Raw genomic sequence first — 25,368 nt, 5'->3', positions numbered from 1 at the left:
CTTTGACAGTATTTTCTTTTCTTCAGACTTGATCCTCGTTACTACCTAATCACACTGGAAAAAGAAGTCCATATCTACATATCTCAGAGTTGTGAGAAAGGCCAATTTCAGAAATGGGCAAAGCTTCTATTGCTCTTATTCGCAAAGAGGTTTATCCTTCCCCAACTGAAATCCTACCATAGCAGAATGGCTTCAAGTTGTGCTACTGCCAGGCACAGAATAGTTTGGCTGAGACATTAAAAATAGATGTTATGGCGTCCACTGCAAAATGAACTCGAGGTATCTGTCCAGTTTCTCCCGTGTCAGTTCAATGCCTTCTATCGTGCCACTGATATAGAGGCCAAGACATGTAGATTCTACTGTTACCAATCTTAGCACAGAAGGGAAAAGCTTACAGAATTCAACTTCCTGCCTCCAAAACACAGTGACTACCAATATCATTGTGGGTATGTTATGTATGCGTTGCACGCATACAAGATCTGTGAATATATGAAATCTTATTAGTCAAAACAGACTTAATACACTGAGTGAGAAAACAGTATTTATCAAATCACATAATTTAGAAATAAGTCTTGGATCTCTTATTGACTAAGTTATAATAATAGTGACATTCTATAGAAACTTTTTGTGCTATACTGTGATTAGCATATTCTCTTGAATTACTAAAAATGTGAATAATGTTATTTGAAGTCAAATAACAGATCAGAAACACCTCACCATGCACACAACTCCAGCCTTTCAAGGCTATACCTATTGGATGTTTTATAAGTCAAATATATGCAACTGTAACATTCCAGAAGAGTTTTCACGTTTTTATTTTTCTAAAATCACTACTTTATTTAACCATGTTTTTGCTGTTTAAATACATAGTGGTAATCTATAGGTTTAGAAAGGTAAAAATAAAAATTGTATGTGCCCAAAAGACCCAGTGCACACATTTTGACATGTTTGAAGTAGACTTGAGTAGTTCCATAGTATTTTGTAGTTGAAAATACAAAGAAAATAGCACTGGTACATTTGCAACCCTTCTGATTTATGTTTGTGTCTTTTACTGAACAATTTTAAAATACAGTAATAGCAAAAGATACAGACATTACAGTTTTCCATGAACAGTATTAAATGCGAAAGCAGCTTTGTTTGCCTGTATTTTATTTTTGGGATCAAAAATGTATTTTTTACTGAATCTCCATATAGAAAAGAACACAGCTGGCTATTTATTCAACAAAACTAAAGCTAGTATTTGAGCTATAAATTAACATTCTTGGAATATCCTTAAATTGAGATTTAAAACATGTCAGGAATGGAAAGCAATCTTAGATTAATAAAACTGAAGAATTTTCCAGTTTCTAAAACCATGGATTAACATCAGCTATAATCTGAACATTTTAACATTTACTTTCTCTTTCAAGAGAACATTTTATTGCCACCATTTAGAAAACTGTCAAGAAATATTAATTATGCTTCCTAGGAATAAACCATATTGGGGAAAATTATCTATCTTTTGCTTTACCTAACCTGAAGTTCAAGTACATGATCTGGAAAATAACTAGTGTACATCCAACAGGTCAGGCACGGAGGGATAGAATGATAGCTTTCTATTTTATTTGTCTACTTACCACATTTAAGAAAAATAACAAATTAACATCTTTAGAATAGCTACATAAACCTACATATTCTTCAGCAGAACTGTTTGCTTAGGTCTGATCTTGTGAGTATTCATGAAATGAGGGAGGTCTTTATGTTGCTGAAAATTAGCCAAGAGAGTATTTGCTTCATTAGACAAAATTGAAATTACCTCCTGAATGACAAAGAATACAGAATCAATCTATTGACTAATGTATGTCCAAATACATAATTAATAAATGTTTTGAATAGATACTCCAAGAAAAAAAACCAAATAAATAAGGATTTTTCTAAATTTTGAGACAGATAAAATTTAAAGGCACTGGCAGATTTTTCAAATTTCTTAATAAAATATCATCATTGCCTGAGATGTGTGTGCCAAGTTCTGACTGTAAATGAACTTCCCTGGGTGAGTTAACAGCTTATGGAAGTAGTGTAAGTGCTGACATGACTTTCACAACAGAAGTATAAATGGACTATACTTAATATCACATAAACCATTACCCAGATGCTTCAACAAGCAGTATATTACAATTTATATCCTAACAATTAGTAGGATTTAGGTGTCAATACAGCAGTAAAGCATATTTTAGAATTATAAATTAATAATTTTTGAGGGAAATCAATATCATGGATACCAGCTGTAATCCTTTTCAATGGAATAGCATGGAAATAAATCAGGAAGGTTTGCTGAAAGGTAGCTGTCTTTGATATTCCATTAAACTAAGAATTTATCACACTAAATAGCTTCCATTTCTACTAAGGGGCAAGATAGGTGAAAATTCAGTTGGGGCTTCTGCCTGAAAGGTGTTGAGCACTGCTAGTGCTCACTGAAGCCTCTGAGAGTTAAGGGATGCCCAGCATATGAGGAGAATACTTAGCACCTTCCAAAACGGAGCTCTGGAGAATGCAAAAAGTCCTCAAATCTCCACTCAAAAAAAGAGACTTTTGGCAAGAGTTTTCAGAAATTATGTTGCTGTATAAAGGCAAACCTGTTACTGACTTAACAAGGAAAGTTAGCCTTCCAAATGCCAGGCTTTTATAGCTGTTAAGATGTATACCAAAGGGAGACTGATACTGATGGGATTTCCAGAAGCATTTATTTCATGCTGCAATCACTAAACATTAGGTCATTATTCTGAAGTCTCTACTGTATTCCTAGGCTTCAGAATAACTTTGAAATACCACTTTCCAAAATGTAGATGTTTCTAAATGACAAAGGTTCTCTTGGAAATGCTGCCACAAAACATTTTATAAAACATACGTTATTTTTCTAATAGGGTCAACTCAATCAACCCTGCATTTTAGTGCTATTTTACAAACAAGGATGTCAGAATCTTTTTCAGAATTAATAAATTTTCTCCGCATGTCTATAAGGGAAGCAAAGATTATCTTCTCTGTTCTTTCTGAGTACAGAGTTGATAAACCATACCCTAAAGGAAAAACCCTTCTTCCCCTCATTAAAAAAAGGAAATCAAACACATATATTAAATGCAGTAAGCTATAACCAACTTCAATAAAGTATATTTCAAGAGATTTATTTTAAATTCTGATCTTAAATTTACATTAAAAATGGTACAATTAAGCATGGAAGTAAAAAGAGAAGGGTCCCCCCACAAATTTCCCTGCTTTTACATGCAGTTAGAAAGCATCTTTAAGGATGGAAGACTACGACTTCTGCATGTGTACAGATACTTTTATACTGTGCTGACTTCGTCAGTAAGGCTTTTTCATCTGACTCAATCAGATTAGATTGTGGTACCAATTATGATCATATCCACAAATCAGTATTTTAACTGAGTTTCCATGGAAACACTATATGTCCCTGTTTTCTTTTAAGACAAGGCTATGTCTGTTTAACAAGTTTGCTGAGAACAACATGTTTTGTTTAAGTTACATTAACTGGAGCCAATACTTCCTAATTACATTACCAGAAGAAACATTTACAGCAGTACTTTTGCCATGGGAAACCCTCCATTGTTCAGCCTATCTTAATCTCTGAAAACCAGGAAATATCAGCATTGCCATTGCTTAAAATGTGTTAACTGGTCTTACACCTATAAAATAATCTCTTTTATTAAATGACAACACTGATCTTGTTTTACAGTCTTCATCTATAAGGACATTATCCCACAGCACCTGGATTTCTGTGAAATTTCTATCAGAGAACACCTGCCTATGAAGACAGGGCAGTCCAGTGGCTGAAGCACTGAACTGGAGTTAGAAGGCTTAGGGTCTGCTTACCTGTTGTGCAATCGTGACCAAAACACTTTACTGTGCTCCATTTCCCTGTTTGTGAAATGAGACTAAGGATACTTCACATTCTATGAAAAGTTATTTGAATTTTCTGAATGAAAGCAACAATAGTTGTTAAGTATTCTTACAATTGTATGTTATAGATTGGGGTACAGTCCGGAAACAGACATGCCAACTTGCATGAAGCAATCTTGGGTGAGAAAAATATGGCAGGATTAGATCTTTAAAACTGTAGTACAGAATGGGAAACCTTCTATCCAGAAGCAAAAGTCACTTCCAAAAACACTGGATGCACTGCTTTATAAAAAGGTAGAAAATAATAATATTTTCAAACCATATGCTTCAAACCATCAATTTTTAGTCTACAATTACAAACAGCACGAATAGCCCGTAGCTTTTTTTTTTTTTTTTTTTTTTTTTTTTTAATCTGCCAGATAGTGTATTTTCTAAAATCACATCATGGGTGTATACTAACTCTAATAGAAGGTGATCACAAACAAAAGAGGGTAGTTTCTTATTTGTGGTTCAAGAGAAAAACTTGAAGTGTGAAAAAAAGGAGAACACAACAAATACTTATTTCTTCCAGAAGGTTATGATTTTAAGTTCCAATTTACAGATTTTACACCTTTGCTTACAAGACTGGTAGACATAAAGGAAGTCCACTCACAAATGTTCTCCTTCTTCTAAAGGCTAACATTGTCTACTTGAGTCTTTTCTCTTATCTCTCACCTTCAATGGAGAAGCAGCATATTGATTAAGATTTATTTTTGTCCACCACAATTATTTTTTCATCATAATTTACCCTAATTATCAATTCTATGATCTTAATGATACTATGTGAATAGCAATAAATATCAAACAGCTACTCTCTCTCAGATTCATTTTTCCCCCACATGAATACATGTTAAGCCTCAGAAGAACTCTAGAAAGAAACCTAGGTCTGACAGGTGCCATCATCTGTACAAAATGGTACAAAACATTTTGAATCTTTGAGTGGTCATTTTGCTTACTGTTACATACTATTCTTTGTCAGAAAAACAGAAAGGTCATACCATACTCACACTTGCAGTTCAAATGGTATGCTGATGAAAGGGTACAGATTATATTTCATCTTATCTCTGCTGAGTTCAATGAAAGATTTCCCTAAGATTTTAAGAGAAGAATCAGGCCCAAAGTCTTAACTAGGAATATTTAAAGCTTTAAGACATGTCTTAGCAGAAGTACTGTGACACTACAATGAAGAGGATTGGAAATAGAAAGGTTTTTACTATTGTATTGTAAATCTGCACTATGATGCAACTGAAATGTTCTGCATGGCTAATTCAGCCAAGCTCCATTCAAACACGGTATTATAGAGAATCGAATATTATGTTACTTCTTCAGATAAATTGGTGTCTTCTTTCTCAGAACTGTTTTCACATTTTCAATTTAAGAAAGTATGCAGAACTGTTGTTCTAAAATAGAACACCAAAGCTAGGAAAACAACGATATGTAAAAGTATGACCAGCTGATGGCACAGAATAGGCAAAGTGTTTGGTTTCCAGGAAAAGCCTGTATTACAGCTCCTTTCAGTAGCATGAAATACAAATGTTCACTTAAGTGCCTATGTTTGGAACATGACATCTCCAAATCATCATGAACTACAAATTACAGAGAACATACTCTGCTCTTTCTTCTTTCTAAAAGGTTTATAGAAAGGAAGCTTGTAGCAATAACTAATGAAAACCTATTTAAGATCTGACACTAAAAAAAACAGATGTGGAAATTAGTAGTTCACTAAACTAGGCACATGATGCATAACTTGAACTTCTAAAAACAGCCTACTTCTCTCAATGAGTACCTTAAGAAACAGAGAAGCCAGTAGTACTGTTTGAACTCATCTATTCTAACTCTGCTGAAACACAATGATGGAGAGAAAACGGACACTGAGCAATGTACTGTCATTTTGGAAAGGGAAAAGGATAAAAAGGCTCAGCCAAAACACGAGTAGCCAAGGCCAGCCCTGCCATTATGTTCCAAAATAACATACTGCAGAAGGGAATGAAAGCAAATAAAGATGATCAAAATGCACCCTTTTTGACCAAGACATCTATAGCTATATGGACAGAGGAAGCTCAACTAGGTTGGGAACTTTTGAGATCACATCATAAATTAATTGTATTAAAATAGAAAGGCCTTCGGATGAAAAGGGATTGTATTAAATGATAATATGTATTACCTATATACTTTAGCATCACTCAGTAGTGATGAAGCAGAAGTCAGATATAAACACTTAAGAGAAAAAGATGAGATCAACGTTTAAATGCTGCCTGAACTCTAGGGCTAATAATCTACTTTCATACAGTATATTTCCTTTATACTTGCCCACAGGCATTCCAACTGTTGTTAGAAATTTGTTATCCTCTCAACTAATGTTCTCGATCCAGGAGTTCATCCTTCATGATTTTGGGGGACAGTAAAATAGAAACAACAGTTAAAAGCTTGCAGATAAGCTTGGTTAGTACAAATGAAAACTTGGCATAGCTCAGTATTATGACTGTCAAAACTCCATCATTTAAGCCAATCTTGCTAAAACATTTTCTTTCTTCCTTAGCAGACAGGATGTCAGCCATTGGTATGATCCTCCTAACAGTTGTACGAAATCTCTGTAAATAATTTGCCTTTTTACTAATTCAAGAAAAGGCAAATATTATACACTGCAGAGACTTGACAAATTGTAATCAATATTAAAAAAAACCCCAACCAACCACCAAACCAAACCAATATTCTATTAATGAGAAAAGAAACTATAGAATGAGGGCCGTATGTGATTGTCAGCATGGAAATAGGAAACCAAAACAGACATACAGAAAAACGTACAGTTAAAACAGACAAGATAATAATGAACAGGTAAAAAAGAGTGTAAAAATAGTGATAACATTATGTCCCTTAAAGATTTCAAACTTTAGCTTCCTTTACTTGCCATTACGTTATTCCAGACACATTGCTTCATTACTGCCGGTATAAACTGCACACCTACATGTACAGGGTTTTATTAAAGCTTCTTTTTATATTTTATATTTTACAGCTACAGGTTTGGTTTGGTTGTTTTTTGGTTGTTTGGTTGAGGATTTTCATTGTATTTGTTTTCTTTATTTAAATGCCTATTGTTTTACTCCTATATAAATTTCCTCCCAGGCATTTGAAATCCTTAATCATCATCCCAATATTTCTCTCCCACATTACACTTTTAGAATCAAGTTCCACGACTTTTAAGAGTTATGCTTACTTCAGAGGTATCAAGAGGTTTAAATTTCAGTACCTATTAAAGGAATTTAATTATACAACCAGTTCCATTTGGATACACTGTTACTGTTCTTTGCTAATCTATACCAGATTTTCCAGTATTGTAATTCTCATTAATAAAATGCGCTCTGAAAGAGTTTTTTCTTTTTCTTTTAGGAAAAAAGACCTCTCAGTGGCCTATTTTACAAATTCTGAACAGAAACTTTATTATCCTTTATACTTGCGAAGTTTCCCAAGGATTTATCATGTCTGAAAACAGCACAAATAGCTAAACTTGAAGGATGAGAAGTCTATCTGTATACCTGACTTACACTGTTGCTTCATTTAAAGCATGCTGCAGAGAAAACAAAAGTATTTTAAAATTACATACTTAGTGTTTAAAAACTGCTTACAGGTTAAAAATGGGGAAGGGGGGGAGGGGAAGAGGGGAGAGAGGAAGATAACAGCATGCCATGTCATCTCTAGGATGTTTTCATACACAGAGGACTTTCGGTGCCTACTGCTATAGCAATTAAAGCAGTAGGGATGAAATCCAGTGAGAATCAAGAAACAAAAGCAGAAAACTATCTACTGCCTTATAAAATTATCTACTACTAGAATTAAGAATTTTAGGAGCAAATATAGGTTTCTGGCTCATTCTTGTTCATTGGAGTCGTGGAAAAAGTTTACAGTATCCTTATTCCACTTGTGAAATGGTCCCATAAGCAATGAACACTGGTGTTCCAAGATCTATTCATGTACCATATTCAGAGGTCTGCTAGTTACAACCGGTACAAACCAGTATTAAAGAGGGTTACAGTCTGGTGCCATGCACATGATAATGTAGTTGGCAGATGGCATATCATACTTTACCTGCTGCAAGATTCTTTCAGGGGTTAAAGGCTTCATGTTTTTCTCTTGCAGAGAAACTCCATGAGAGGGAAATACTCCATCAAAGCTTGGATCCAAAGCTACTGATCCAATAGAACACTTTAGCATATGCTAATGTTAAAATCCACAAAATTTATGTATTTAACATCTATCAGCTACATAATTTAATGTCAGGCTACTTACTACCTTACTTAAATTAATGGGAAAAAAAAAAAAAAAAGCCATGGCTATTTCCAAAGTGTTGCAAGAACTACAGAAGTTTAATTATTTAACTTTTTACTGCTGCAAATGTCATCCCTGCTTCTGCAAGTTCTCATGTTCAAATGACTACTAGGGCACAGAGAAAAAAAGAGTCCTTTTGGGCCCGTAAATAAAGGAGTTCCCAACATTTAACAGTGAGTTTTACTTAACTACCACGATTTGCCTTAAAAGCACAAAAGGAATTAATGAAGTACGAGTCCTGTTTTGTACTGCATTTTACAATCTTTCTTCATACGCTGAGAACATTTCAAAACCCTTTTACAGGAAGTTATTCAAGATAAATCCTTCCAATTCTTACAAGTACTGGCCTTGTAAATAAACCATTCACAATGCAGAGGAAATTTATATTTTGTTCTTAAGTTTGAATCCATGGTGAGCTATGACCATGAATAGAAATTCTTATTAAATATAAAAGAAAAGAAAAACCCTAAGTAAAACCTTAGAAAAAAGCTTTGTCTTTGGTGTAGAATGAGTAAGCTACCTAGAACAATTGTGAGTGATCTCAATTCTAGCATTTTTAAGAGCAGACAAAAAGTGTCCAAATATTGAGATAAAACAAAATGTACACCTGTCTTTACTTTTACATGTATTTTTCTAGGTCATTTTTATTCCTTTAATTTCTGTTAGATTTATGTCAAGCAATATTTTTTTCTATTTACAGTAACGGCAAAATGAATTCATTAGTTAACTTTAATCATACTGGATATACATTTTATCTACGGATGCTCACCATGTGTAACAGGTGGTTGACATTAGTTAGGAAGTGATTGAAAATTGAATCTGCATACACACATTTCCCCCCACCCTCCCCAGCTCTATCTGTGGTGGAACTAACATTCTGCTGACACATAATCTGCCCCTTGCTGCAACTGCATCTTACATGCAATTAAGGTAACAAAGCCCAGCATCTCTTTTCCCTGTGCTTCTCCTCATTCTAATGGCCTTGCATCCCTTCTAATAAATTTTCTGCCTACCAAAGCATTCTGTAAGGCTGATGCTTGGGTATTTTCCAAGTAACCCCTTCTCACCTTCATAGATTTCAGTTCACTTAGTTATGGGAAAAGAAGTACAAACCAAACCAACTCCTAACTACATTATATTGGAGTTATATAACAACAAATTGCTGACTGATCTACCTAATGGATTGCAAGTCTTGCATCACTTTAGTGGAGCAAAAAACCTGAAAAAACCTGCACACAAAAGACTGACACAAACAGTTGTTTTTAGATTATCAGCAAAGATCTGGATGTGAATATTAAAAGAATTTTCTAGTCCAAACCAGAAGAGTGGTCTGGGGAGGAGGAGAGTTCTGCCCTAAACTGAGAAGGTGTTGAGTTAGGCAGCCCAAACGACATCACCTGACAGAGCAGCACACACCTCACCAGTCTGCAGCTTGCTGCAACTAGAAAGAAGGCTATGAGTCTGTCCAGCTATCCCTTCCCCCACTGTAAATTTCCACCTGGAATGCAGTATGTTCCAGTTCATCTAGTCTACTATTACATCTCATACGCTGGCCTCTTCTGGAGGTGTCGAAGGTGTAAAAATTCCCATAAATAATAATTATGGAAAAAAAACCTGCCCATAGGGAAAGGCTTTTCTCCATAACTTGTCATTAGTGGTTGATTAAACCCCTTAAGAGTGAAAGTTTATATCCCTTCTAAATGATTTTTTTGCTCCACGAGGTAACTATGGCTTCAGATTATATATGAATCCTACTAATCTTTTGGCCCAAGGATAACTTCCAACAATGTGTTTCATAGATTAATTATGCATTGTATAAACAAGTACCAGATGTATCAAAATAAAGCAAAACAGGCCACTGAAAAGAAGAAAACTGGGCTCTTCCCCTCAAAGTCAGTGATCCAAAACACAAAATCACAACTGCCTGCCTGTTTCCTTATTTCTAGTTACAAAATATTGTTTCTCACCTTAAAGGGATACCACTACACAATGCATAACAACTGCCAAGGACAGACACAAACAGCTTTTTAGGCATCATGTTGTCTCCTTATGCTGTGTGATAACCAAGATTCAATGTTATTAAACTCTAACTCATATCACTCTTCCCTTTTCCTACCTAAGCAATATGATGTCTGAAGAAATCGATGGCCAGCTTTTTAAGCTATAGATCTTCCTCAAGCCAAAAAAGGTTTGATTGATTGGCTACACTTCTCTTGTGAAAGGTAGGCAGGAGTAGGATCCATGGCCTTCCTCAGTTTTCGTCAACTTTTGAAAACCTAGTACTCTGTTGCCAGGCAACAGTTGAGAGAGTCCTGAGCTCTTGGAGTACAATCCTGCCTTTGTAGAAAGCAAAGCATGAGGGATGCAAGGGTTTCCTGCGTCCTACTGTCTTTGTTTGCCCAGCATTCCGATTCATAGCTGGTAAAGGGTACGATGTCTCTTCATGATGCATTACTGTATTTAAGTGCCAGTTAAAGGGTGAGACTTTTAACAACAGAGGTACGTGCTGTTTCACTAACAAATATGAATTATTTCTTGTCCTGAACCAAAAGGAAAAAAAAAAGAAAAAGACCTGAGTAGCCTGTATTGCCCACAGTTCCATCTAAGGTCTTCAGCAAGAGCTTAGCTCTTTTACCAATCTGGAGACATACATAAGCAAGGAGAAAGCATATGCCATTTCTTTGTAAATGTTGCAGTTTTAATACCTTCTCACTCAAAATCATAAGGAAAATAAGTCTAATAAATAGAATGTATAGGAGTTTTCTGTTGTGGTCTTAGCAACATTTTTTAATATAGCCATGCCTGCCTGCTTTCAATATACAATGCAGTGGAATCCAAATGCTGTAGCTTTTAAATATTTGAAATGTTTGAATTGTTTTCTTTCTGCTAGAGTTTAATTAACATAATCTTCTTTCTTTTATAAAAGAGATTATTCTTACACATACTACTCCGTTAAAGCAGATGGCAGTAACTGCTGCAACAGCGTTTGCTGGCATAGCAAACACTGAACTGCTCCCACCAGCCAATAGGAACAGGATATTAGTTCACTGGGCTGTCTTGCTATTTGCAATGGGAAACGTACCTTGTTACAGCAAGGCACAAGTTAATTTAAGCAGTCACAATAACACAGTTGCTGCACCACATCAGACAAATTAAAAGAATCCTACTGGTTGTTCAAAAGGCCAGAAGTAGAGTAGATTTCATGGTTATTCTGTTTCTGGCAAATCTCTACCTGTGTGACAACTGTAATTTTCACCACATCAGACTTCTCTGTTATAACCAAAGTATTATTACTAATAAATGGGAATAGGACATGGATTATAGGTTGGGGAAACTTCTGTTTACAAAATGCATGAGTTCAGAGTTCTCAATATAAGGAAAAAATAGCCACATCTACATGAAAAGCAAATCGACAGATTTAATCATATGTTTCCAAATCTGAACTCCGTATGAAGATTTAAAAAAAGAGTAATAACTTCTTATACCACAATTTTGAGTACATAAAACAACCTCTGCATTATTGTTGGAACTGAACCGCCCACAGTGCTTAACTTCCAATGACCTTGTCTTATGTACATCTCTTTAATATGGCACGTGCTAAAAATAATACAATTATAGTAGTAAAGACTTACCTAAAATAAGAGATGCAGTTAAGAAACATACTTTAAGCCCTCCGTTAGATGACTGTTGAGGGAGCTTGTAAGCCCACCTCGTCAGCAAACATTAGTTAAAAAGGAAAAACAACTTAAAAAAGAAACCCTTAGAATTCATGAGCCAAAATAAAATCTTAGATACCAAAGAGAATTAAAAGTGTGAAAAAATCTTACCATACCAAAAAACAATAACATAATACCTAGTACCTCCTGTAATATAATCAGAAGTCATCAAAAGGGCTGTCATTGCTACAAGTGACAAGTTATTGCAAGGACAGAGGAATATCATTCAAGCAACAAGTACCTGACCTAAATCTGTTCTGTGAAAGAGCAGAAAGCCTGCAGCTAGCAAGAATATACCTTCTACGGAAAATGATGTTTTATAATAGCCCTTTTCAGATTTAGTTCTATCTCCATTAAAATGATTCACTATTAAAGATAGGTCTATTTATATGTTTCGATATATGTGCACATATATGGGTCAGGAAAGGAAATAGCAAGTAAATGCATTGTGCAATAAAGGTTAGAGAACTTTTTCCCTTTAAACTGACAATCATTTAAAGTACATTACAGCTGATCTTTAAGCTTATCTCCCTCTCCCTTTGTAAAGTTGGAGTTATTTAATATGACTATGATACCAGGCAATGTACATCTACACTATTCCTCAACACTAAATTGCAGACTTTTACCCTGTATCAGGATGATGGGTCATTCAAGAGTGTCAAGGACAGTATGATCTGCCATTTCTAGCAATAATCCTAATATCCTTGAGATGAACAGTCATGTTTACAGAATGTCAGTTGGTTTACATTCTCGCTTACGGCTCAGCAGTATTGACTGCTCCTTTGGGTATCTTGACTGGTGGTCAGAAATAATTGAGCAAACTACACAATAATAAGAGTTACAGCTCTCTCCTGTGGGTGAGGGTGGCAGAGACCTAAACACAGATTTTCAGTAACCAAAAGGTAGCTATGGAGAAGATGGTGTTACTTTCTTCATGAGGATGTATGGTGACAGGACAAGAGGTGATGGACACAAGCTGCTTCAAGGAAAACTCAGTCTGGATGCAAGAGAAAATTACTAATGCTGAGAACAGTTACACATTGCAGTAGGTTGCCCAGACAAGTGATGGAATATCCCTTGCTAGAAATATCCAAGTCTCAGCTTGAAGGACTCTGGATAACCTCTTATAAGATCCTGCTTTCAACAGCAGTGTGGACCTCATGATCTCAGTTTTCTATGACTCCTTCCATAGCTTTGCCTATAGAATATAAATTTTGCCCTAGAAAGTGAGCTTCGTGTGATCTTTTTGAAAGAACCTAAAAGCAGAATTTGCACCCAAGAAAGCTATGTTACATATAAGAATAGGTCTGAAAGCTTTTGATTGCACAACTTCTCTCTCCATAGGACAGCTAACAGGTGAAGTAATCATATGACCTTGAAAGACAATTATATACCAGATCTCTTCTTCATTTAAATACCTTAGAGTTCCTTCATAGTCATAAGTCATTAATCTTTTTATTGTTGTAGACGATACAGTATGAATGAGTTATACTGCAGAAGTAGCAGAAACAAGTCAAGGCACCATACGAACACATGAAGTACAATTTTAATGTCATCTGCTGTTTCTTTCCAATATCTTTGAAAATAAATTAATTTGTTCAGTATTCTTGGTGACCATACCAGTATGTATGCCATTTTTACGGAAGAAGCCACCAGCCCTGTGTTCCCATGCAAGCAAATCCTGTCAGCAAAACTAATGGATGTCACATGAATAAGCTTAGAAGAGCAAACAAGTGCACTGTCAAAACCATGTCATCAAGCCACAGGCCTATCTGTAGTGATATTATACACTCCACTGCCTCCAGTCACAGCCCAGGATAATGAGAATCCATGTTCAGAGTCATCTGATCTCGCAAAAATTGACACAGCATAGCTAATAATCCACCATAATTCAGAAACTATATTGGATTTAAAAAGGCAGCTTTATTCTTGTTGGCTTGCTTTTGAGGCAGATTAAATAAATCGAAAAGGCAAGGCTCTCAGGTCATTATTCGTATGTTACAGCTGTCCAGTTAGAGTTGACAAGCATTCTTTGAATGGCCTGTTGAATGATTAGAAGGCAGAGTAAGTCTCTGAGAGTCATAAATGGACAGAAGGGGTTCAAGCAGGAATGATTATGACAAACTAAAAATCAAAGGCTGATAGAGTAACTCACTAGAAATTGCTGCACTTCTACACAACCCACAGATCTCACATATATGAAAAAAAGAAAAATAGCCACAGAAAGGAAACTGGATGAGCACATTACAGATTTGAAGTGGGAATCAGAACAAAGTGTTTGTTACTGTTCTACATCAGAAAACTGGACTGAACTTTCTGCAAGGTGAAGAACAAGCAAAGCAGAATGAAAGGTGAGATATTGAAAGCATTCAGATTAATAATGAAATTTTTCTGTTCTTTAAGCTTTTCCTTGCCAAGCAGTGTTTATTTTAACTCTATGTTGAAGCTGTCTCAGTTTCTGAAGCCAACTGTTCCAGAACAATGTAATGAACTAGAAGTATTGCTTATCTTACTTGCAAAAATGCTGAATTCTTTCAAGTTAACTCTACAGTGTAGAATTCAGTATGGCAAAAGATCACATAGAATTTTAATATAACTACTTCATTTTTGAGTGAAAATTAATAAGTAGTTTGTTACTTAAGCTGTAGTCTCAAAAACTTTCATTTATACATTTGTTATATTCAATGTTATAATCATGTAGTTATTTAATATCATATTTATATTACTAATTAATGTTTGATTTCTGTAAGTCAATAAGCAGTATGTCCTTTTATTTCCAAAGGTTTCAAGCAGTAACTAATTAAAATATTCTTAATTTGGAAATAATTATAATTTTTACCATTTGAGTAAATGCTAAAAATGATTTGAGGCATCTTAAAAACAATGATACCAATGGATTTATCATTCTGACTTTCTTTAGTCACAGAAAAACTAATTATTTTACATCATCTGATAATCTTTTTTTAAATTTCATGTTGTGCATATGCACATTGCTTTAAGTGGCACCTTGTTTTTAAAATAAGATCATTAGCAAGTTATGAAAGGTAAAATCCACTATTTTTTCAGTTAAAACTGACCTGAACATCAGGGAGCAGAAAATAATTATAAATGCTAAATATCTCTAATTACTCCTCTCCACTCATTTATCTTTTTAATGGCTTCTTAACAACTGATTTCTGGTTGTATAGAAACTTATATCTATGGGAAGTACAGCTGGCATTCAGATAAGGGAATTAATAAGTATAAATATAGATATTTTAAAGAACAAACATAATCTGGATTGCTGAAACAATACTGTTAACTCGTTTTATAGCAATGTCTTTGAAGCTTGTTATTCTTTTGATGGCACATTGATTTAATTCTTTTTAGTTAGTGCAGTTAGTAAAAACACAGAACAATAAAAATTCTACTTGCAATTCTTCTGACACAAGATGGCTTAAACTTGTAACTACCACAGAAAGATAAACATTCCAATTTAATAACTTTAAAAAATCTGCTGCATTACATTCAACTATCACTGCTCTGCTGGTGGCAAGTCCTCCTGAAAAATCTGTACTTAGGATATTAAGCCATGGGAAGAACTTCATTTTAAGAACATGGAGGCACTAACTTCATTCTGCATTATAAAAGTACTTCAATAATATCTGTAATTAACGAATGTATTGTAAAATAAATGAACTCTATGCTACCTATGTTTATTATTAAGCTGTATACACTTTGCCCATGTTAATGATGGGTATATTGCTAAAAGACAAACATTTTCAACTCACTGTAAATCTTGTTTCATTTGTGACACAGGTATCTGGCTTTTGGTTATGGGTGTCATCTTGTTAATATACAGAGCTCATGGATGTCCTGACAAATGCCTATGCCATACAGCTTCAAAGACTGCAGACTGCAAGAATAGAGGATTTACCGAAATTCCTGCCCGTTTACCTCCCGAAATTCAGATACTACAGTTGCAAAATAATCGTATTTGGAGAATCAACCAAAATGCATTCACTGGAACACCATTGCTCAAAATCTTAGATTTGTCTAATAATTCTCTTTCAAGTTTGGCACCAGGTGCTTTCCAAAAATTACGGTATCTACAGGTTCTAAACCTAACTAGAAATATGATTCATTATATAGAAAACAAAACTTTCAGTTTCCTCCCACACCTAAAAGAACTGGACTTGTCATCTAACAGCATTATACGTTTGCCTGAGACTTTTGGAAACAGCACAGGGAATATAACTTTGCTGTCTGTGAAGCATAACAAACTTCAGAAAATGGAAAGAGTTCTGCTGGAATCACTTCCAAACCTGAAAGTAGTTCTTTTCAAAGATAATCCCTGGCAATGTAATTGCAATGTCTTTGGCCTGAAACTGTGGCTGGAGAGCTTTTTATATAGAGGTAAGGAATTCTTCTCGTTACATACAATGCACATGAGAACACTTAACCAGCGTCTAACTGATCTTATGCACAGGTCAGAATATGGGTGCTTTCATAAATACAGGTGGCAAACTAGAATCATAGAGCAACTTTATATTAGCACAAAGAGGGAAAGTATACACACACCGTCATATAGCACGTATAGATACATTCTGGAAATACATGTGTGTCGTGTATGCATATATATCCATATATATATTATATATATATAACAAGTATACTTGTGCACATACACTTGCTTTAATTCTACTGATACATTTTTGCTAGAAACCAGCCTACTGTTTAAAAGCTTTTTACCTGATGCACGAGGATAAACATCAAGACTAATATCACTACTGATTTATCTTTAGAAGGTTTAGGATTCTAATTCCTCTAGAAATTATCACTTGATATGATAAAATATGACAAAATAGTAGTGTGGCTCTACAGATATTTCTTACAAGTCCTAATAAAACATTTCTAGAGATGAAACATTGTCTGAATGTAAAGGTATTGATGGTTGTGTCCAATGTAACTCTAAAAGATTTCAGTATTTTTAGCTCAATCCAGCTCAGGCAAATTATATTTGATGCCTACTCATAACCAATTATAGAGAATGCTTTAGTTCAGGTGGGACTCTAGTCTTCTATTCCTAACACACATATTTAGTTACTTAATACCATAGAAGGATCACAGTCTCAGGTTTTAGAGTTTTATTTATATCTACATTCAAACTAACCCATTGGAGGTGTCTTGAACCATGCTTTGGATTTGACTATTAGAGACCAATAGACAAGCTGTTATGCTTGCGTCTGTCTTGGAATATCATCAATATTTGTGGATTAGTCTCCAGATGTCAGCTTGGTCCATCTGTATTTACTATTTTCTCAGACAAAGTCTTTTCAGCATGAAAATTTCTATGCCTGGCTGTAGCTGAAAGGTGGGTTATTTTGGACAGAGAAGCGGAAGAAAATTCAGCTGATTAGTTAAATTTTAAAAATATGTAAACATTGGTTTTGGTCTTGTTGACTCCTTAACACACTACACCCCCAAAGCTGTGGTGTATGGACTAATTAGAAACCTGAAGGCTCTGTGTGTGTTCCTCTACACGCTGAGGAACAACTGCGTGATTTACCATGACTAAGGCTTCCTACTTGACTTCCCGTTACACTAAAAACATCCTTTGGGAGAGAGCAGACGCTGGCTCTAGGCAATCATGAAATTTACCATTTGAGCAGGGTAATAGAATGATTAATCCTAACTCCTTTAGATCTCTATATATTTTCTTACCGTGAGCCTTGAGTCCAAAAATTGCTCATGTATACATACAACTTACTGAACTTTCTCTTTGTTTCATTACAGTTAGCATATGATGTCAGAACAATAACTATTTCATGGAGTATTTCAAACAAGTGGGAAATCTTTACTAATTTCCATTTCTCCATATAAAAAGAAATAACGGTATGAATTTGAATTGAATGAATTTGCTGTTAACAATACCTCTTTATTTTCACCTATGACTTAGTTCTTACTTTTCTAACACTGTTGTTTTTTACTTCTACATCCAGAAAGTCATAGATAACTTAATTCCTGATGAATTGCTTCTTACAAATACTCTCTTATACGAGTGTTAAAGTGTTATAATCTCACTATGGATCTAACTGTAAAAAGATCTTAAAGATGTAGTTATTAATCTTTAAAATTATAAAGTCAAAGATGATGATAAATGTACTTCAGGTTTCTGTTAATTTTACACGAAGGCAATTCAGAAACCACGAAATCTTAAAACCATGAATCGGGTTTTGGTTAGGTCATTTTCTTGGTTTTCTTTTTTTGCTTTTGTTGTTTTTTTCAGGAGGAATAAGTGATGGCATTATCTGCTCAGCGCCAGGGATTCGGAAGGGAAAGGACCTCCTCACAGTTCCCTATGAGCTATTTGGGGCATGCCCTCTAAGGACAGCTCACTTTCATCTGGCTAGCATTCACCACCATAGCTCTGAGCACAGAAGTTCTCTGAAGCATCCTCATCACAGTGAGCATGGGGAAAACAGCCGTTCAAACTGTGAACCCAAACCAAAGCCAAGGCCTGTTAGTTTGCGCCATGCAATTGCCACTGTAGTAATAACTGGAGTTGTCTGTGGAATTGTGTGCCTAATGATGTTGGCAGCTGCTGTTTATGGTTGTGCCTATGCTGCAATTACTGCTAAATACCACAGAGAACATTTGGCCCCGGTCAGAGAACATGGGACTCCTGAGGAAAAAGAGCCATTTGATAGTTCCTTGGCTTGAGCTACTTCTGTCTTTGGTTTCTTGAAAATAAAGCCCTCACTTCGGTTAAAAAGCCTGGAATCCTTTTTTTTTTTAATATATATAAAAAGATACATATTCTTTGGAATATATACCTTAAGACATTATTGTCCTGAAAAATACAAAATAGCTACAAATGATTCACTATATTTTAAGATCTTAGAATACCTGTTATGTATCCAGAAGTACAATTCACAATCAGTTTTAGAACTGGACAGTCTATACTGATAACTTAAATGTGTTAAAAACATTTTCAAATACATGTTTTTGACCATCCAGTCTGCCCTAGAAGACAACAATTAAACATTACATCTGTACATTACAAAATAGAAAGTACCTTGTTAACTATCACATATCATTTTTAAATTACTTGGTAGGGAAGAAAGAAGAGAGCTGAGAAAATGCTGAAGAAAGAAGAAATGCTACGTTGTTTCAGACACGAGCACTGAATGAGCACATACAGCATATATGAGGAGACACTACCCATTATCCTGCTGGCATATATGCTTGCTACAGACATTTCTGAAGCTTCTTATTCCCAAATCCACACACAAATGTTCCATTTTGCAAATATCAAGACTGCAGATGCAGCTCCCATCACAGTGCTGCCCTTCAGTAGGAGGATAATATAGGTGCATGTTTACACGTTCCGTCTCACAGAGAGAACATTCAACTGAATTCATTCAAGGGTCCACCCTAACTTTCTGCAGTGCAGTTTTGCCATCAGAGGAAATCACAGCCAAAAACATTTGAGTAGTTTGGGACAGAAAGAATATTTTGAATGCGCAGAAGTATTTTTTTTTTTATATATATAATTCTTAGAAATTATTTTAAAGCAACCAACAGAGATCAGCAACTCCCTCTATGTTTTCCAAGACTAGATAAATATATAGGCTTTCTTTGACAGATGTCTAATGTGTTTTCTAACTCTCTGCTGTGACAGGGTAAAGACCTGCCTAGGTAGCTAATGCAGAAATCAACTGTGCTTATAGTCCTAGAGCTTTTTTTAGCAACCTCAACCTTTGCTGAAAATCTTGCCGGTTTATTCCGTTGGGCAGAAGACTTGAGGGCAATACCTGAGTATCAGCCTCCAGTAATGCCAAAAGAAGCTGTGTCGTGGCATTCCACTCTCCTTCCAACAGATGGTTTCCAAGATCAAGTTCTGTAGTTATTCTAATGACGGCCTCAACTGAGTAATGGGCTATATGGCAGGAGCCATGTAACCCCTGCTCTTATCTACTTAGTAATAATTGCGACCTAAATATTAAAGCTCATTCCTGCATCTGTAGTTACTTTCATGTCCAGATAAAATTAAGCATCTCAGTCTTAATCTAAATCTAGCAGACACTGAAAACAATCAATTACTGTCTGTCCTTTTTTTTAACTGCTAAGTACTTCATATTCTTATTTGACTCTGTTCATTCTTCTCTGTCCTGAACTAAATAAACCAAGCTGTTTCAAGTTTTCTTGTAATGCCACATTTTCCAACACACACCCCCCCCTTTTTCTTTTTTTACCCTTTTTTTTCCCTTTTTTCCCCTGTATTCCCCGGAACCTTTTCAGTTCTTCCACATTTTGTTAAAATGTGGTACCCTAGATTGAGCACATTGCTTCAGCTGAGACATCATCAGAACAGAATTTATAGAATATTTATATTCAGGTTTTTGAAATCTGATCTCTTGACAATGTATCTCAGAAGCAAGTTTGCTTTTTTTCTTTTAAATATACAGTAAAGCTTAATGAATAATCTATTTTCAGAGCTAAGTCATTTGAGTGTGTAGATCTACATTTTCTACACTTTATATTTTGCTTTGTAAAATGTTATTGCAATAAATGGAATAGTTTTTCAGATAGAAAAGACTGAAGTAATACAGGATAGGATCTTATTACCCATGGGCCAAAAAATGAGTTCTGAGCCATGCCAAATCAGTGCTTTTCTAATGGTGACAACCTAAAATAAGCACACTTGCACCCAAACTGTAGATCCTAAGACGAAAGCTAATAAACCTCTGACCTCCAGAGAGATTTCACCCACGGTGTCTCTAATAGGCTTGGATACAGCAATGCAAATAAGTTCCCACTTCTGATATCTTCAAGCAAAGGAAAAACAAGAACTGAATTGATATTTCCTAGTCTGGAACAAGCTGAGAATCTTCTAAGTCCTTAAAAAACAGTTCTATCAATAAAGAGCTTTCAGGCTTTCCTTAGAGTGAGACCATAAAGGGAAAAAAAAAAAAAAAAAAAAAGAAAAAGAAAGAAAAAATAAACTGAGGAAGAGGCAATCAAGGGCACAACAACATTTAGAGAAACTCTTTCCTAGTCACATTTAAGATGCTTTGGAGATTTTCATGCACACATAAGGCTGTAAAAATTGATATGGAGTTCTGCCAGAAAGTAAAATATCTCATACTTCCTTTAGTTCATTTTGCTATGCGAGTAGAGCAAAGCAATCCATGAAAAATCTGATTTATACCTTTTAACTTGCTGTTTGTTAAAGAAAAAAAACCAAAAAAAACCCCAAACAAAAATCCCCCAAAAAAATCCCAGAGAAATTTTTATTTAATATTTATATAAGTATATATAAGATTTCCAAATGTGTTTGCAGTTAACAGTTATTTATGATGATCAGCTAATAGCAGACATTCAACAGAGAAAAGTATTGATTAAATTACTTAATAAGTGTAAAATTATTTCTTTTTCAGTAGAGGAAACAGAATGTTCAGCTACTGAAAAATAGAGATAAAAGGCACAATTTATTGTCCAAAACAATTATTGACTACAACAAGTGGAAGCCTGGAGATCTAGGGATTCCCCACAGATCTGCCCTTAATTTGTAAAGCTTAGCAGTGGACATCTGCTGCTGAAATAAGTTGTCTGCACAGATTTATTTTTCAGATAAAGGTTCCTGAGAAAGCTTTGTTGTTTTACCAGCAATCTCATGAAAGGTATTGCAGTGAACACAGTATTTTTTCCTAGTCTCTGTGAAAAATACTTTTCCCCTCAAAGTCAACAAACTCTCAGGACACACTACTCTGCAAGGTATTTACAAAGACAGAGAAAGTAGACATATTCTTGTGTTCCTGTGTTTTATACAGAGGCTCATCATAATAGTTTGTTTTCAGACAAAGAGGCTTTCTAAAATTTTGATTTAGAACAGAGAGTAAAAATTACGATATGCCAATATTCTTTACAGAAAATATCTTTAGTATCTATATTGAAAGAAACAAAGCTAAACTGAAACATACTTGCTTGCCATATGTCTTTCCACCCCCTGCTTGCAAAAAGTCAATCAGAATTCAGCTTCATTATTCCCTAGTTATACAACGTCCAAACAAAATCAGGATCTCTCTTCTTGAATATCAAAGTAGAACATTTAGTGACATTATACATAGCTTATCTATCATTAACAACATTAACAAAAAAAACCCAAAGAAACAACTGTTGCCTACTAATAACCATCTATCTTTGCTGGCCAGAATACAAAGAAGGGAGGCTTTAGTTAAACATCCAGAAAATATGCCTATTTCTACAAATTTGATTTTTCAACTTGGCTGAAAGCAGCATAGTAATAATAACCATAAGAGAGTCTTGGTACTTCTAGGGTTTCTATTACCTGAAATGTGACTGTATGCAATCCAGATGAGACAGGCAGCAACATCAATCACCTAGATGTAATAGTAAGCCACAACAGGGGAGAAGGAGTATGAATTAAAAGCCCATAATAAGCAAACTAACAACTACATACTTCATAACTCTGCTGAAAGCTGCAGTTGCTCTCTCTTACTGATTACAGAGGGAACCCCCAGTGTTTCAGGGCTACACGATATGTTGGATTTTTTGCGTAAGACTGCCATCCTCATTTCAAGACTCACCAAACACATGAGAAAACACTGTTAATATTTGGAAATACAGTCTACTGGTAGGAAAATAAATTAGTTAATCTACAGTACTTAAACTAGTATTAATGTAGTCACATGCTACATGATTGCAGCTTCATACTTTCATAACATTATTTGAAGTTTTCAAAAGCACCTGACAGCTTATCTGCTGCCTTGTTCTGCAAAATGTACCTAGAATCTGATCGCTACTAGAGCACAAGGATCTTCCCCCTGACCAAATTACATAGTACTAAAACCCAGTCAAGCAAACAAAAGATCCCAATGGCAAAGCAGAAGTGCAGAAGCAAAGAGCAGGATGCTCTATGTAATTTACTACACATGTTAATACCGTACACATTGGGATACAGTTCTAATTCACCCTTCAGAGCCCCAGATTCTCTGAGAACAAGTGGTGAGGAAAGACCAAGAATTAGATAAATAGGGGTTAAATTTTCTAGCCAACACTAGTTGCAAACCATCTTAAAAAGCCCTGTTATTCAATTATTCCACCCCCTAATTCTCTATGATAAAATGAATTAAGAACAAATACAAATGAATAAAAATGTGTGAATGGTTGTGAATACGCCGTCTAACTTCAAATTCCCTGTTCAACCAATGGAGAGAGGTAGGATTTTGCCACATGCACTGAAGCATCCTGTGAAAGAGCTTACCTCTCTCTGTGCATTACCTAACAAACCATATTTCCTAAGTCATGGCTCCTAACATAAGTCTGTGAGTTGTTTAATGTCAGCGTGTACAAATACACATTTCAATTTTCCTGAAACTGAAAACATTAGTCTATATACTAATATTAGATTTATGAATACAAAGATAATATTCAAAATTAACAAGAAACTCTGGAAAAACATAAACCAGTGGTTTTCCACCAATGCATGAAAAGCATTTTGAGGGATTTACTAAATGCTACTGCTGAATATAATCTTCTGTGGCTTATAATGTGAGTAAAGATTAAGTAAATCACTGTCTTGCCTGACAAGGAAAACATCTATTTTAGAATGCCTCAAAAATTTGGTTGGTGTGTCATTATGATGACATATTCATTTTCCCTTAGGCCTTCATACTAAAATGCAATTTTATAGATGGTATCATAAATTTTAAGGACTGTATGACATTTGCTTAAATCTTTTTAATAATACAGTAATAGCAAAACAATGCATATGGGAAAAAACACAGGAAAAAAAGAAAAAAGTAAAAGCAGCACAAAGCAGATATATTTACTCTATGGGCTATTGTAACAATAGGAGATTTAACTATCTGTGAAGTATTTACAGTATCTCTCTCCTAGAAATATCAGTAGTTCAAACTAATTTTTATTAAATTATTGGGAGTCACTCTTTCAAATCATGTTCTGGGATCTTGTTTAAAGAGAAACGTGCATGCAAACTCCACTTGAATTCATTAAAAAAACCCTCAAAACCTGAATGGATTTTTGAGGTCATGTATATACAACACACAGATATATACATACATACGTACATAACACACACACAAGGGAACTAAGAGCAAAATTTTTGTAAAGGTATTTCTGTTCTGATAAAATGTGCACATTTTCCTCCATGAAATTACAAAAAAATATTCCCTACTTAAAGCCTGGATCACCAGAAGCCTCAGTTACGGGAAAACTGGTATATTCACAACCTTTCCTTTCAAACTGCTGTTCTGTAAAGGTTGATCTGCTTTAGCTTACAGATGGGAAACAAACAGGAGAGCCTAATTCAAATTGTGTCATTCAAAGCACCTGAGGGCTTTTAGGAGTATTTAACATGGAATAACTGAATTTGTTATACTAATGTTTATTCTTAAAATGACATAAAAAGGAGAACAATGAAGATGATGGATGAGGACACTTGTAAAAAATCTCTCTCTAACCGGGGTTTGGAGAAAAAAACCCTAGAACTTTTACATGGGCTGATTATAAAAATAAAGGATCAGCTTTGAAAAGTTAAATACTGGATCCTGGTTTTGCATAGAAAAATCTGTTTTCCAGTATAAAACATAATATTCCTTGTTTACATAATATGGATTTTCGTGAAAGCATTTAAAATCAAACTGTCAGTGACTAGAAGAGTCAGAGTTAGGCTACCTTTTCTTCAGATTCAGTTACACCTGCATCTGACTACAAAGCTCTGCTTTATGTATTTTAAATATATATTTTAGTGTATATTTAAATATAAATCATATCCACATAAAATAGCATGCATGATCTGCAGTTTTAGCAGAAATCAATAGCAGGTGTTTCTTTTATTCTGCTAAGCTATATGGACATGTTTCTTTCCAAGAAATCTCTTACATGAGAAATTAGTCTCACAACATTGCTGTGTGGCAGAGAACAGGGAGTAACTTACACTTATCATGACTTTGTGTTACAGCACCATCTATTATGGAATTAAATACACCTGCCATACATTTAAGAACAAAGTCCCTGGAACCTTGTGTGCCACTACCTATATAAAGACAAGACACTATATAAAGATATGAATCATGGATGGTAGAAAGATATCTCCCATTTTTTTTCAGCTTTTACTGCTTGGCAGAAGAATATAACAGCTGTGAGAAAAAAATGGTCATCCTTAATCACTCTGAAATTAACAGTAAATCTGTTCTCTTGAAAGGACTACATACAAAGTATAACTATTATTCAACATGTTCATGAATGGCAGAATCTGATCCTTATGGGTGTAGCATTCTCACAAAGGCTATAGACTTTTTGGTAACCTTCGCCACAAAAGATTCTGCAAGTGCCTGATCTTCAGGCCATCTGTATGAGAAATGCTTAA

At 34.9% G+C, this 25,368-nt stretch overlaps 2 protein-coding genes across 7 annotated transcripts in view; one reads left to right on the top strand and one right to left on the bottom strand.

The window, feature by feature from the left end:
• Positions 1-25,368, bottom strand: part of CACNA2D3 (calcium voltage-gated channel auxiliary subunit alpha2delta 3) — a 546,863-nt gene that overhangs the window by 52,854 nt on the left and 468,641 nt on the right. The gene's annotated exons all lie outside the window — the stretch shown is intronic.
• Positions 15,788-18,674, top strand: LRTM1 (leucine rich repeats and transmembrane domains 1). Its single transcript, XM_030500544.1, has 2 exons — positions 15,788-16,367; positions 18,241-18,674. Exons 1-2 carry the CDS (start codon positions 15,788-15,790, stop codon positions 18,672-18,674), a joined length of 1,014 nt encoding a protein of 337 aa, XP_030356404.1.

Source organism: Strigops habroptila, chromosome 11 (assembly GCF_004027225.2).
Source record: "Strigops habroptila isolate Jane chromosome 11, bStrHab1.2.pri, whole genome shotgun sequence".
Lineage (NCBI taxonomy): Eukaryota > Metazoa > Chordata > Aves > Psittaciformes > Psittacidae > Strigops > Strigops habroptila.
Note: the sequence above shows the minus strand (reverse complement) of the source record. Positions and strands in the feature narration are given on the sequence as shown.

Excerpts from the sequence above, each read along its gene's own strand:
- LRTM1 (XM_030500544.1), top strand. The coding sequence starts at position 15,788 with ATGGGTGTCATCTTGTTAATATACAGAGCTCATGGATGTCCTGACAAA. Across the intron at positions 16,368-18,240 it reads GGAGAGCTTTTTATATAGAG|GAGGAATAAGTGATGGCATT; the intron begins GTAAGGAATTCT and ends TGTTTTTTTCAG.